Raw genomic sequence first — 16219 nt, forward strand, 5'->3', positions numbered from 1 at the left:
AAATGTGTCTTTATTTGCTGCACTGTTTGTTTCTTGGTTCATTTGCCTCCATGTTATTAATGAAAAAAAAAAGTATTTTAATACATTAAATCATTATATTTGTGGGTAGTACTAAAAGATTTATCCCCAAGTGAATGCAAACATTAGGAAAAAAGTAAAGAAACAAACTAGCTTTCTTTATTCACTTTGCTGTTTACCTCATATCGGTTGTTTAAATTGTCAGGAGCTTGTAAAGTCTCAATGATATATAGAGAAAAATCCTCTTAACAAGGGTCACTATAGAGCCTGACAGTTAATATGAACTAGAAAGCAATAATCCTGCAGCTAAAAGAGGTTTATGTGTGACCCAGGGTCTTTACCAGTGGTCAATCCCAGTTAATAATAGTCCACAGCCCACTCTGAGACGAACAGATATGACCTTGTTCAGCTCCCATTCTCACTTTTTCATTAAAGTTTGAGACTTTTTGAGAGTCTGAGACTTTTTGAGAGTCTTCTTTGTGGAAAATCCAGCCTGGGTTTGTACAAATGATTAGCCAAATGTGTCTTGTTTAATCTAAATAGAAGAAGCTGCAGCAAAGACCATTGATTGTTCAGTAATTGAATAAAAAATATAATTGAAATAAAATGTTATATTAAATCAAACAGTGCATGTTGGGTTCAAATAATTTATAATCAGAAGTATTTATTTGACAGCAGCCATGTTTTAGCTTGGGGTTATAAAACAGCAAAATAAATAAAATAAAATAAATCTTGACAAAGTATACATAAACTAATTCAAAATGTAAGTTATAGGATATCCGTGATACTAAAGTGAAGTTGACATCTCACGCAGAGATTAAATATGGAGAAAAAAAACGTTGCCTGATTTTTAAAATGTTTTCAGAAATATCTGATTATAAGCAGCTGTAAAAACCTATAAGTTTATTTTTCAAATAAAGCAGTGAAGCGCCTCTGTGTTCTAGACTCCAGAGCAGTAGAGGGCGCTACACGCTCACTTATGCTTCAGTCCCAATTCCATTTACCCATCCAGGCAAACTAGCCCTTTTTCCTATCAAATTCAAAGAAAATGTCCAATCCAACTCCTGTAGCCAAGCCTGGAAATGCATTCTAACCCCATTCATAGGTCATTGTACAAATACAACATCAGTCAAAATATATAATATCTACAGCATATAACCAGGATCACTGAAGTAATCTGATCATTCATTTCTGCTGTTTTTATCTCTTTTCAGTCGGCCGTGTTGTGTTTGAGCTTTTTGCTGACGTGGTCCCTAAAGCGGCAGAGAATTTCCATGCTCTTTGTGCCAGTATATTAAATACTATAAAATCTACTGAATATGCATTCCATATGCATTATAATTTATAAAAGTAAAATGAAGCAGCTTTGTTTTTATTTATTAATTTCTTTAGACCCAAATATTAAGACATTTAAAACTATAACAAGTTGCACCTGACAGACAACTGGAAGTCCACTTTTTATAAAACAACCATATTCAGTGATCAATAATATATACATCTAGTGGTCCCAAATATATTTATGTATTTCTTTTTTTACCCCTCAGTCATCAAGAAATGTATGGTCATGGGTGGAGATTTTTCGAATCAGGACGGAACGGGAGGAGAGAGCATACGGGGAAGTCTGAAGATGAAAACTTTTACCTCATGGTACTACAGAGCTGTTTTGCTGTAAAGGATAGTTCGCCCTAAAATAAGAAGAGTCATCGTTTACGCCCCCCTCATGTTGTTTCATGTATTCCGGAAATCTTGATAAGATTCTAGTCAGACCACCCTCCCCAACAGATGCCAAATCTTGTTTTTGATGTACATATTTACCGACAGAATTGTAATTTTTCTCTTAATTTTTTCTTTTAATTAATCAAAGCCGTCCATCTGTGTAATTGCTCAGAAATTGCTAGGAGATTAAATAAAGCAAACACTGCACTTGATCTATCTCCCTGAGGCGTTCACTAATTTCCTGGTGTCTGCTCTGAGGAACAAATAAGAAATAGATAAACCTTCTGTTTTTCTTGTCAGATGAAGTGGTGCTTTATTAATCTGGTTGTCTTTTGCCCCCACTAGCATGACAGAGAAGGGCTGCTCAACATGGCGAATCCCGGCACTGACACGAATGGCTCACAGTTCTTTACAACCACGTTTCCCACACCACACCTGGACGGCAAACATGTTGTCTTTAGCCAGGTGCTGAAGGGAATGCGGGTGGTGAAGATGCTGGAGGGGATAGAAACAAAGGACGACAATCCAGTCAAGGTGACAACTTCTACTCTATGGCGTTGCAACATCTGCTTTCATGCTTCGAAATATATAGCGACAGAGATCTTAACCAGTCCTGAAGGACAGCTGTTTCAATGATCTTTCTTTTACAGGCATTTAGTCACCCTAATCGAGATTTAATAGTCATGAAATGTAGTCTGTCACATGTTCTGCACAGGTGAACCAGCGTGATTTAGAGTGATAAGTGTTTTGAAAGAAGACATTATGTGTGACCATTTCTCTCTGCAATTGGGAAATAGAAGGAGTATTTTCCTTATTCCACTGAGCAACTGAATATTTAGATTGATTGTAATGATTGTCATATCTGTCTCTCTCTCAGCCCTGCATCATTGCTGAATGTGGAGAACATAAAGAAGGGGATGACTGGAGCATTGCACTGAATGACGGCTCGGGAGACACATACCCAGACTTCCCCGAGGACTCTGACATGGACTTTAAAGATGTCATTATATTTCTGTATTTTCACTTGCATATATCCAAGATATCACCTGTTCCATAAAATGCAAAAAAAATAAAAAAAATTGGACGTTTTCTTTTTAGGCAAATAAAGTCTTGTCTGTAGCAGAGGACGTGAAAAACATCGGGAATAACTTCTTCAAGGCTCAGAACAGAGAGTCGGCCATCAAGAAATATTCAAAAGCTCTCAAGTAAACACTTGTCAAGTCTGCCATTAAGCCCCATTTTTACATTACGCTTGCACCGTGACATTAAAGAGACAGCTTTTCACACTTGATTTCAATTTGTCAGACCTTTTTAAACATGCTGTTAGAGCTGAGTTTTCTTCGTAAGTACCCGTTTGATATGCAAGATTTCTAACTGTGTAATCCAAAGTGAGGGTTGCTGTACAACACTGTGACTGCAGCATGTCTGTGTGCATCATTGTAACGCAGCAGTGTCACTGAAGGCTATTTTGGTCCACAGGTATCTAGAGATTTGTGGCAACACCTTAGATGATGATAGCGCCAAAAAGAAGCTGGAGCCCACAGCCCTGAGCTGCATTCTCAACACGGCCGCCTGCAAACTCAAACTGAAACTCTGGCATGACTCTATCGAGAGCTGTGATGAGGTAACATTTGACCTTTTGACATTGAGCTGACTGAACCGTGTCCACTTGCATCGGTGTTAGAGGATATAGGAAGCAAAGGGCCTTGAGTTGTTTTATAGTGACATATCTTAGATATTCAACACTCTTGAAATAACCTGGTCACAGTTGCTACAATTTTTGGATCACCAGATGCACTCTCTATCTATTTAGGGAACAGTTAAAATGGATTCAGATTTCTTGAAAGGACCTGAAGTGCATTTTCTTCTGGTTTGTTGGGTGATTGTGATGTAATTTATTATAGCATGTTGTTCAGGAGAGCTCAGGCCTGACAGGGACTTCAAGAATTCAACAAGGCCATGGTACCCACACTACATGGACAGAAATACACATTCATCTCACTCCAAATCAGTTGTTCTCAAACTTTCAGTAAAACAAACAGCCTAGACCACCTGAGACTACAATTCTCAGAAAAACTACAGAAACTGTTGCAGATTTTGAATTCAACCTAAAAGCAATGTTAATTCAACATTATAGTTTTTTTGTTGTTGTTGTTTTTGTTGGTCAATTAGATTTTTATTTTATTTTAATTAGGCACAAAGATAGTTTGAGAACCACTGCACTAAATGCCTCAATGAAAACAATTAAAATTCATTATTTCCAAATCTGCATGACTTTTTTCTTTCCATATAGGTAGTATAGGAATTGGAGCTTTCAGGCTTCAAAAAAGGATGGATTATGAATAATCGTAATCTTTGAGAGTTTCGTTTATAACCAGTTTATAACACAAGACTTCTTATTCAGGAAAACCACTTAAGTCATTAGTAAACTACATACTCTCTAGGTCACATTTTAGGGGCTTTGTTTTTATCAGAGAGAATAATTGAAATGACTGAATTTAGCACAAAGACCAAGAAGAAAATATTAAATTGCTTCAATTTACATGACAGTTTATTTTTTGGGCATTGACTTTAGAGCATGCATCTTTTCTGTTTGTAACCTACAGGTTGATCTGAAGAAAGCACAGGAGATTGCACCAGATGACAAAGGTTAACCAGCTCTTTACAAATCCTAAATTGGATTGAAAAAACTTAATGAGATGTTTTTTTGTTGTTGTTGTTTTTTACATTTTCCTTTCCCTGGTTTCAGCAATTGGAAACGAAATGCTGAAAGTGAAACAGCAAGTGAAGGAAGAACAAGAGAGAGAAAAGGAAGATCTGAAAGTGCAGTGACTTCACTCCACACTGACCTACCTGCATATGTTCACGTACTTTGCACTTGTGTCTTACTGTCTAAATCTAAAGCTGGGTAAAAAGGCTTTTTGAGTCTCTAATTTAGGATAAATATGTAATGTGCAGTTTGGAAAGAAAGTCATATCGTTTGGAAACAATTAGGAAACAATTTGTCTGTCAGTGAAGGGACAACGTTTCATTGCATTTTAGTGAGCTGATCTAAAGAGGTCTTGTATTGATTACTGTTCAAGAATGAATAGGCTGACTTTAAAGACTGTAATCTTTTTGGTTCCTGTGAACTGCTGATCATTCTATCAATCGGTGATGAAAAAAAGCAAAACCTTTTTGTGAAACAATAATCGGTCATGTCATTCATGTGAAATAAAAGAATGGATTTAAGGACTTTTGAATTTGTAGTTCTAAAAAAACATAACAACAGATTGAAATAACTCATTTATTCCTACCAGTTACTAAATTTGTCAATATTTACAAAACTGTCAGTTTACAGTTAACTGCATAATGGTGAGCTAAAAAAGTACACTAGTTAAGTTAATCCAACTTGATCCTTTGTCTTTTATGGCACATTCATTGGACGTTATATATAAAATTCTTTCAAATGGTACAGTTTTCATCAAATTACACTTCAAGCTCATATCAGACAGGATATGACGACATTCTGTTCCTTAGGCACATCAGAAGGACTCTCAAGTCTTTAAAAGCTTTAGCCCTAAGGGTTGAGTAAAGTGATTCTGAACTTGTGCGATGTAGCCAATAATAAAAACAATATGCAATACTGAAATCACAATCCGTTGTAAGCTGGTCCTCCACTGCCCTCAGGCACAACCCAGTTGATGTTCTGGCTGGGGTCTTTGATATCACAGGTCTTACAGTGGACGCAGTTCTGTGCGTTGATCTGTAATCTCATGCCATCCCCAGTCTCTAGAGGAACGTACTCGTATACACCTGTGGGAGAGCAGAGACATAATGTGTCTTACTGATGAGCCTGTTGATCGTGATTTATTATGTGCAACCAAATGGCTAATTTGTAGGGCACCATTGACTCACTGCTATGTGCAGCAGAGTGGATAAATTACATACCAGCAGGACAGAACCTCTGCTCTGGGCCGTCGTAAACCGCAAGGTTATGGGCCACAGGAACACTGTCGTCTTTCAGCGTCAGATGTGGCGGCTGGTCATGCTCATGATTGGTCCCGCTCAAGGCTACAGATGACAACAGATCAAAGCTGATCTTCCCATCGGGCTTCGGATACTCGATGGGTGCACAGTCTTTAGCCGGCTTCAGCTGAGCAGAGTCTAGACCTACAGAATATTCATTTGTTTCCCATTAGAAATAAAATACAAATGAATGGTGACTGAAATCAGAAACCCAGTGCAGCAGTGAACTGAGAGGTAGTCTCGCATAGCAACATGTCTGACTATCAGCATTAAGTCTGGCCCATACCGAAGCTAATTCTGCCTAAGAACTGCCTGCTCAGACAGGAAGGGGCCTCTGGCAGGCCACAGTTAGTTCTTTACATACAGGAGCAGGTGAATCTGAAATTAGACCAAACTTGGGAACAAAGCAGAATATACACTTGTGCTCAAGTATATTTAGTTCAAAAGATTATATATTAAAAAAAAAAGGATTTGAAACCTCCAAAAGTTTAGAAATGCCTTGGACAAAGTGAGGTTTTGGACGATATCAGAACATTTATTTTTCTACATTTTGAATTATTAATATCTTATTAAAGGAAATAACACAAACTATGAAAAGTCATCAGAAAGTTGCAAGGATTTATGTCTAAAAACCCATGCACTTCTAGTTCTTTTTCAGAATTCCTTAAAGTAGCAACCACGTATCTAAATCTAAATGTCAAGAATTCACTCATATTATATATGATAATATATGTATATATATATATTACACATTAAATTATTCAAAGTATCCATTAGATTAAAAATAATCTTTAAATAATTAGCCTCTAGCCAGTGAAAACTATTTCACTCCTCCTGCCCCCTTTCTTTTACCCTAAAAATATACACATCATTTAAATAAAATACATTGTAATGTCTTTATAGCTCATGAAACTGAATTAGCATCTATTTGCAATGTTTTCCTTGATACAATAATCTAAACTAAAAGCTTTTGATACATTGAAACATTTCATAAAGTGTTTATTTGTTCTTACTTCTTACCATTATGTTTCAGAGTCCATGGTTCTTTTCCTCTCAAAAACCAGTAGAAAATTCCAGTGTACATCATCCCTCCGTAGAGCCCAAAGTAGTTATGGAAAGATGGTCTGATGTTCCTCACAGCGTACAACTCCTTCCAGATCCAGGACTTTTCCAAAGCTTCCTTATATTCAGGAATATAGAGACCTAACAGAGGGGGCAAAAAAATCTGAGAATCCTGAGAATATCTTTAATCCACTGCGAGTTACACCTCAGCTAATCTGCAAAGATGTCTGGGCTGGCTACCTGCTGTTTCTGACTGCAGGTTCTCATCTGTGATTTTGCTGAAGGCGGTCTCTGCTGCCAACATGCCACTCTTCATGGCTGTGTGTGTGCCTTTGATCTTGGGCACATTCATGAAGCCCGGACTACACCCTATCAGCATGCCGCCAGGGAACGTCAGTTTAGGAATCGACTGGAGGAGAGATCACGGATGTGACTTTAAAAGACAAAAAGACGGAGGGATTTAAATTGAGAATTTCAAGTCGCTGACATGCCTGAAAACCTCCTTCGTTGAGGGCCCTGGCTCCATATGCTATCCTGTTGCCACCCTCCAGGGTAGACATTATAGAGGGATGATGTTTCCAACGCTGGAATTCCCTGAACGGGCTCAGGTAAGGATTAGTATAGTCCAAACCTACCTAAGGAGACATGTACAAACATATCTGCAGTTCAACATAATAGAGGAACTGCACTGACACTTCGCAAAGCTCCACCCTCCTTGTAATGTTGCCTTACAGAGAGATCAACTGCACTTAATCATCACTGAACTGACTTTAGCTGTAAAAATGATTCTTTGTTATTGTCCTCTTGCATTATTGACAAACTATTTTCCTTTTTGACACTGTAAAGCTGCTTTGACACAATCAGTATTGAATAAAGCGCTATATAAATAAAGGTGACATTTCTTGACTTGCCTGCTAAGATGAGTCAAGAGAATGACTACAATACAATAGTATTTGTGACCAATCAGAATGAGTACCATCCCAAGCCATGATGACATTAGATAAGAGCCCGTCATCACTGCAGAACTCCTTAAGACATCTGGAATTGAGACCATTTTCTAAGAATCCGAAGCATTCCATAACATGCCTCTTTTAAAAGTGACTGAAAAAAAAAATCTATTTTGATATTATCCTTGTGACCCTGCCCAAGAACAACTTCAAACTTTGAAAGCCTTTTCATACTCTCTTGCCTATCATTTTCACCCATGAAAGAACATGATGAATGAGGTCAATAATATCTATACAGATCAAAGCATTCGGACAAACACATCAATCCAGAACATTCTGCTTCAAGAGAAAAGCTTCAAAGACGACTCTTGCGATTCCAATGAAATACTTCAGTCAGGGTTTGACCCAGATGGCTCAGGAATAAGATGACTTACAACAAACCCCAGGGCCACCAGTGGTTCTCCCTCATTGAGGTGGTACAGGAAGGACCCTCCGTATGTGTTCCTGTTCAGAGGCCAGCCGACCGAGTGCTCTGCCCGTCCTGGGCGCCACTTCTTCTCATCGATAACCCAAAGCTAGAAGAAAGCAGATTTTGTATTAGTATTATTATTTGTATATTAAATACTGTTTATGATGTTTAAAATAAACAGTTAATTAAAAATTACATCAAGCTTTTTAATGAAAGCAATGACCTCAAACATGAAAATGAACTAATTGATATCACTAAAAATGTTGTCAGTGAAAAAGAAACAGTGAAATCAATCTGAACATGGACATTTTCATGTGTGCACATTTAAAAAACCATCCAAGCGAGGGTGTTTTTGTACCTCTTTGAGACCGATCGCATACGTCTGCGGTTCACAGTTCTCCCTGAGATTGAACTGCTTGTAGAGTTGCTTGGCCAGATGTCCATGGCAGCCTTCGCCAAACAGAGTGACCTTAGCGTGGAGCTCCATGCCTCTCTCAAACACATCCTGGAGGAGTATAACAGCGTGTGAAATGTGGTGTTAATAGCACACGAATATGCTATCTGCATAGCAGAATCACTTTACCCACCGTTACTCTTTTATTTTTTCTTACTGCAATATTCCACTGTAGTTCGGAAAGTCATTAAGCCTTGTTGTGAACATTCAATAGACTGTTTTAGAATCATTTTTCTTATGAAAATAAAATCACATAAAAGGTGTGTTTTGTTGTGTGCATATTTAGGGCATTTGTATATTCTGCTATACAAGGGAATATTGACATATATAACTTATGGTGATGACAAACCTTTGGAGAGCCATCTTTACCAATACCAACATCATTGGTTGCAATTCCCTTCACACTTCCATCCTCATGAAACAACACCTGTGTAATAAAAATAAATAAAGAAAGGATGATACGAGTTTGTCAGCTGTAATGTGACAAGAGTAAAGTGACTTTATCATAACTACTCAACTCTCAGTGAGACTTTTTTTTATCTCATACTCGTGACTCTCATAATGTGAATTATGTGATCTTATAACTGCAAATTTTTATATCTAAAAAAAACTTTACATCTCACAATGTGGCTTATTTTAAATGTTATTATGTTGATCTATCTCTTTATTACTTTTATCTATAGCAGCTTACAGAACCCTTATAAAGCATGTCCCTGTCTTTTAACCATTTAACTTTCTATATTCAATGACTTTTTAGCTATTTTTGATTGCTGTGTATTTAAAAAATAATAACTTAATAGAGACTTATTATATACACTCATAGAGTGTGATTTCAAGCCAATCTGAGAATAACCACACAAACACATCACAGAAATGTCTGGGTTTTTTAAAGTTGTATGCATTTCCATGACATTTGTTAAGTCACAATTTTAAACTTTTCTGTTTTTGGTTTTTACCCAGGTAAGTTCTCATTTAGTTTGAGTAAACTCTAGAAAATGGGTTGGTTTTGAGTGGGTTTTGTCACCATGATAATTTACGCTACACGGCTATCTGCTCTGGAGCAGGTTTTATTCTGGGTTAGAGATCACTAACCCAAACTGGACCAATCAGCTGTAAGCAAAGTGACATTTATCTGATACAATAAAGCCACTGCTCTGTATCTCTTGCTTCAATTTAAAGCAGTGTACGATTAAAGAATTTTAAAGACAAAATTGCCCATTGTTTGCTGCTAATATTCATATTATATTAGTTATAATTATTTGCTCAAACTTTTGCTGCAGTAACAGAGTTTATTCCTGCCTTGTAAATGTATTTAAATTCATTATATTTTTAATAACGACATCCTTAATCTTCAACAGAGAAGGGAATTGTGCCGACTCTTGCGAGAAGTGAATCAAAACTATGCTATTCTGTGTGACTGGCTGTGCAAGCACCCTAGAGTTAATCACAAATTCTAGATCAAGCTCTAAGATGACAGAGAATGTTCATATTGAGCTTTGTGAGCTCGCTGAACCTGATCTAAACAAGGTTGGATTTTTTTTTGGTGTAATCAACTTTAAACCTTCTCTGAAACTCAGTTTGTTTAACTAGCTTTATGCAACACGTCACTGAAGTAAAGTAACATATTCCAGGTTATGATTACAGTCCACTGATCATCGTGTGGGGTTTGGACCTACAAGAACTTCCAGTTAACAATCCAGACCATCATTCACAATACAAATGACAAGTACACAAGCAGGCCTTATTAATAAAAGCATTCAGACAAGGAAGGCAATCTGACCTCAGCTGCAGCGTAGCCTGGATACAGCTCCACTCCCAGCTCCTCTGCCTGCTCCCCAAGCCAGCGTACAAAATGCCCCAGACGAACTAGGTAGTTTCCATGGTTATTCATTGGAAGCCCTGTTCACAAATTGCATTTAGTAGAATCTATGTGACTCAAGTTTTAAAAAGCTTTAATAGTTTGTATAGGCTACAAAACCATTCAGGACATTGTGCCACATGTAGACCAGATCTATTTTATTTTTCGACATTATGTAACTCTCATTGTGTGAAGCTCTTTAACTCTCTAAAGTGGGTCTTATGCACTTACCAGGTAATATTGGAACAGGAATGCGGTATTTTTCTGTCAAAATGGAAAACTTGTCCTCTGTAACTGGAGTGTTCAGTGGTGCCTATTAGACATGAATCAAAATCAGTGGCTTGCCCATCATGTCCATCTTTTTGTTGTGGTCCATGTGTCAACACAATCAGAAAATGCCTATCAGTAAGCCAAGGTATAAATGGTGTGAATTGTTCATGCGTGTATGGTTGTGGCTCACATCGTGTGAGAGGAATGTACTGTATGTGAGAGGAATGTACAAGCTCCCGATTGTTTTTAAACATGCTTAAAAAATGTGGGGGGTCGGCCCAATTTTGACCAGTGTATATGCTCTCCCATATTACCAAATCACATACATCACATCCACTAGATCTATGTATATTATTATAGATCAATGGCTACTAGACGATCCCATATCATGCTGTAACACAGGCACACAGACACAAATCTCTCTAATTGTTTTTGATGAAAGGAATGGCTATGCTGTTCTCTGCTGAATGTGCTCCACTGAAGGTGCTTCTGAAATAAATGAGGGTGCTCTAGCCTTAATGCACATCTATTTTGTGCCATTCATAGCTATGGCACAAAGAGCACTCCCTTTTATAATCACTAAAAAGCTGTCACTCAGTTTAGTTCATTGCGATTTTGCAAAGTTAAGTTATAATCAGCTCTCTACACTGTACAATTAATCTATTTTTTTCCTTGTTTCTTTTTTTACATCGATTCTACATTTTGTAATATGATTTGCAAGCATACAGAATGATGCACTGGACAAAACTCTTTGCGAACAGTGAGTGGATTCTAGCATAAACACCTCCTTCATTTAAACACCCCTGTGGGACATGGCCTGTCCTTGCAAATCACCACATCATTTGCACACTCATCTTTTAATTTAATGTTCTATCTGAAGCTATATAGCAGCAACATTGAAAAGCCCTATATTTCTGTTTAGCACAAATGCTCAATTGCTGCTGGCCTGCTGTTTAGTACAGTTGTGCTGTGTATCAAATGCTTAAACATGATTATCAGGTTAACTGTCTTGTAATGTGTGCAATGGACTTACGACCTCCCGAGCGTCCGAATTCGCACCGTGTACGCCCGGATTGTTGTGTGTTAAGAGATCATATATGAGGTACAGTATGCATGTGTGTGTTTGTTTGTACCCCTCTCTCCTTCCAGTCTGGAATAAGCTCGTTGAGTGCAGTGGGCTCTAGACATGCTCCAGATAACGTGTGAGCTCCTATCTGCGATGCCTTCTCCACCACACAAACTCGCAGCTCCTTCTCATGCTGATTGGCCAGCTGCTTCAGCCGGATGGCTGCTGACAGGCCAGCTGGTCCGCCACCGACAATGACAACGTCTGCCTCATCAGCGAAGCGTTCCATTTCTATTTCTGCACATATGAAAATGGACAATCACAGCATCAATCGCAATTATCTGTTTTTAATACAAAATGACACGACAATGTGTGATATCAACTATGGTTGTGGACCTTATGAAGCTACCAGAATACTTTTTGTGCGCAAAGAAAACTAACAAATAATGACTTTATTCAACAACTTCGTCTCTTCCAAGAGTTCACTAGAGTACCACGATGCATGCGTGTGGTGCTGCTGAGGCATGAGCCGGCATTCTGACACAAAACCCAGATGCGCTGTGGCTTGTTTACAAGCAGAAAAAGATGCAGCAGAGACTAAAATTAAGAGATGAGAAAAGAAGACCTTTTTATTAAAGTCATTATATTTTTTCACACATAAAAAACTATTCCCGTAGCTTAATAAAGTTAAGGTTGAACCACTGATGTCAGATGGACTATTTATCGATGTCCTTACCACCTCTCTGGACCTTGAACTTGTGAGTTGAGTTGCTATCTATGCATGCAGGGTCAGAAAGTTCATTCATTCATTCATTCATTCACTTTAATTATACAACACTTTACAACTGCACCTGCAGACCAAAGTGCAGTACAATCAAAAAACACTTCAGTAAAACACACAACTTAAAACAAGACACATCCTATTAAACAACAAAGACTAGCCCACCCTCTCAAAGGCTAAAGACAAGAAGTTGTTTTTGACTTCAATTTTAAAAGCATTTGAAGATGTGACCTCTCTAAGTTCCTGAGGAAGACTATTTCAGGAGCCTCGGCCCTGCAACAGCAAAGGTCTGATCCCCTTTCAACTTTAAATGAGTAGGAGGGACAGTAAGCAATAACTTCTTATTGGATCTTAGAGACCTAGGTGCTTGACGAACAGCAATGAGCTCAGACACGTAAGCAGGGGCCAACACATGCACTGCTTTAAAAACATATACAAGAGTTTTATCCTGTAGTTCACTGGTTGTCAAAAGTTCTCTGGTTTTAACAAAATATATGTTTTGTTCCGAATATGAATTTCTTATGGCCGTCTTATGGGTTTGGAATGACATGAGGTAATTAATGAGTAATTAATGACAGAATTTTCATTTTTGGGAGAACTATACCTTTAAAGTCTTCAATTCTTTAAAGCAGACTTGAAATGGAAAATAGAGGGTGCTAATATAATATGGAGAGGTACGGTATGTAATATTATAAATCATTATTATATATTTATAAATCATACAGACTATGGTATTTTATGGTAGGTTTATTTTAAATATAGAGAGAATAACATACATAAATCAAAAATAAACAGTGAGTGAAATAAGTTATTGATCCCTTACCCACCAGCATGAATTCTGGCTCCTAAAGATTGGTTGTGTGCCCATGTGGAACACAGATTAGTCCTGTCACTTTAAGAAGTTACCCTTAATGTCAGCTTGCTAGGTGTATAAGACATATATCCACCCAATCTGTATCTTCTATTCAAAAGAATTGGAATGTAAGGGGTGTCATTCCATTCCATTCCAATCCAAGGAAGGGGTTGGTAGGGGATCAAATACTTATTTCAGTCACCGAAATGTAAATCTAAAATTTCTAACCTTTATTTAATTTTTTTTTTTTTTTTTTTTCCGGATTGTTTGTTTGATATTCTGTCTCTATCTGTTAAAATGAACCTACCATAAAAATTACAGATCCCTGGGCAAACTTACAAAATCAGAAGGGGATCAAATAAATATTTCCCCACTGTATATACAGTATTTTCTGCAACAGAAAATGGTTTTAAGCCAGTAAAAAATTGGGACAGAAAAAAACTGAGACAGACTAAATCCAGAAGAACTGTGGCAACGTTTCCAAGACAACTGAAGAAACCTGTTTCAGTTTTTTTCTTACTCTTGTAATTCCAGACAGACCGGATAACCAACACAATTAAAATATTATGGTTTAGAAATCTTTTCATTCGTGACAATCAACTTTTCTATGACTTCTCCCATTTTCTTTTGATTGTATTGTACTCTTGCAGACTTAAAACAAATTTATTCTCTCTTAAATTACAAGATTATCAGTCTTGTGAACAAAACCCAGAATCTGAAATGATGTCTGTCCTATCCCATCACATGTGTTCACGCTCACCTCTAAAGAGAGTACAGTGAAGAAACAGTTAGCACAGAACTGACCTTCCCATCGTGGGTCCTTATCTCTGGGGTACACAGTGTAATGAGTGGTAATACGTGGCACAGTGGAGGAGGAACGCTGTGTGGAGTACACCTGAGGAGCGACATGCCCCACTTGAACCGCCTTCAGTGTACGTATACACCTCCGTGCTTCAAAAATACAAATAAAAGGCAAAACAATAAGACCACAAACAGAACAAGAAGACCATTCCCATACAGTTACAGATTAACCCTACAGTTTAGTATTACAAACACACTGTGTACATGCACTGTCTATTTATGCATGTTATTATATCAATACAATTGATAATAATTAAATGGATCGATAGTATAAACTGTTACAAAATCCTCCCTTAGGTAACAGGCCAAATAAGGTACTCTTCTAAAAGAAGCAAACCTACTTGTAAGCGGTCTTCGTTTGCTTACAAAATTCAGTTTCATGTATACAGTCAATTTAATGCGCGTACACATTATTAATTTGACAGAAGGGCACATACACTCTTACCGATATTCGAGTGACCTTTGCCCTACTTTCCCTGTGAGCCGAACAGCTGCAACATTGTATTAGCTCACAAACAGATAAATCTACAATTCAAAACATGAATCGATGCAAACGTGGGTAATAACAACTTAGTAAGAGACTTAACATGCTCTCAGGTTTATAGCAGCACATGTTTACAACATTTAGTTAACGTTTCGCGTTACATGAAAGAGTGACAGTAACGTTACCTTGAAGGTAATATCTACAGGCTGGAAACATTTATGGAGCTGAATGTGCTATTGGGAACCTGGTCAAGTGCTCCCCGTTGTTTTCCAGGTTGAGTGTGGGCAAACAAATATCACCCAGGTTTACCGTGTTACAAAATAGGTTTCATAACAACCTCAAGCTGAACAGCGCGTCTGGAGCAGACGTGGGTCTGGAGGGCAGCTCAGAATGACGTCAGAAAAACGCGCCGAAGAAAAAAATGGATGAGAGTTATTCGGTGCTCATGATAGCAATAAAAATAATAATAATAATAATATTAATAACAATAATTATATATATATATATATATATATATATATATATATATATATATATATATATATATATATATATATATATAATTAAGTTTAGCTGTCAGGGATTGTTTGTTATTATTTAATTGTGTATTTATTTATTTGTTTGTTTATTAATTTTATTTTATTATTTTTTTGTAACTGAGTGTAGCCTATAGGTGTTGTGACCATATACATAATAAAGACATAATCAAGTATTTTTTTAAGAGCAAAATCTGAATACAACAAAACTGCATTATTTAGTATATAAAAAGGCTTATCGCAATAGAACAATATAAATTCCAGACAAAATACATAACATTCCAAGAAACATCATTACATAAAATTTAATAATAATATAAATAAAATATAATTACATCAAATTATATAATATTAACAAATTAAATAGTTCCAATGCCTTTTTATTTATTTATTTTATTAAGAATATCTGAGAAATGTATGAATAAATTATTTAGCTAATTGTAAAGTATCTGTATGTCTATGGTACACGTTGGTGAAAACAGTCTGGTCTTCAGCTGCTTCTTGAAGGATGTGATGGTCTCAGCAGTTTGGAGGCTGGCAATTCATTCCACCGGAGAGGAACAGAGATGATGCAGGTTTTGGAGAATTACCTTTTGTTGTTGTTGTTTAATATGTATGTATGTTTGTTTATTTATTTATTAGGCTATTTTTGACATGACAATATAGAGCTCATTTAGAGACCCTAGCTGGCATGAGAGAACATTATGTATACACTTGTTGTAGTATTTAAATAAACAACGAAGAGTCCAATTTTGAGGACATTTGCATATATATATATTTTTTTCATTGTGGCTTTATTTAATTATTATATTTGAATATATTTTTAAAATGTAATT

At 36.9% G+C, this 16219-nt stretch overlaps 1 protein-coding gene and 1 pseudogene across 1 annotated transcript; one reads left to right on the plus strand and one right to left on the minus strand.

Moving 5' to 3' along the window:
• The first annotated feature begins 1341 nt into the window (after positions 1-1341).
• LOC113058003 (peptidyl-prolyl cis-trans isomerase D-like) lies at positions 1342-4566 on the plus strand (annotated as a pseudogene).
• A 440-nt stretch (positions 4567-5006) lies between these two features.
• Positions 5007-15258, minus strand: LOC113057584 (electron transfer flavoprotein-ubiquinone oxidoreductase, mitochondrial-like). The gene is made up of 13 exons (XM_026224996.1): positions 15033-15258; positions 14307-14453; positions 11936-12165; positions 10764-10845; positions 10455-10573; positions 9024-9101; positions 8579-8725; positions 8186-8326; positions 7296-7439; positions 7045-7213; positions 6763-6945; positions 5665-5886; positions 5007-5529 (listed from the first exon to the last, which is right to left on the minus strand). Exons 1-13 carry the CDS (start codon positions 15061-15063, stop codon positions 5366-5368), a joined length of 1857 nt encoding a protein of 618 aa, XP_026080781.1. The 5' UTR covers positions 15064-15258; the 3' UTR covers positions 5007-5365.
• Positions 15259-16219: the final 961 nt, after the last annotated feature.

Source organism: Carassius auratus, chromosome 39 (genome assembly GCF_003368295.1).
Source record: "Carassius auratus strain Wakin chromosome 39, ASM336829v1, whole genome shotgun sequence".
Classification (NCBI taxonomy): Eukaryota; Metazoa; Chordata; class Actinopteri; order Cypriniformes; family Cyprinidae; genus Carassius; species Carassius auratus.

Bases quoted from the DNA above. Each gene is read 5' to 3' on its own strand.
- LOC113057584 (XM_026224996.1), bottom strand. From the start codon at position 15,063: ATGTTTCCAGCCTGTAGATATTACCTTCAAG. The intron at 12,166-14,306 runs GTCAGTTCTGTG...TCATATGTGCAG, and splicing joins TAAGGACCCACGATGGGAAG to AAATAGAAATGGAACGCTTC. The intron at 9,102-10,454 runs GTCAGATTGCCT...TTTATTACACAG, and splicing joins CAGGCTACGCTGCAGCTGAG to GTGTTGTTTCATGAGGATGG.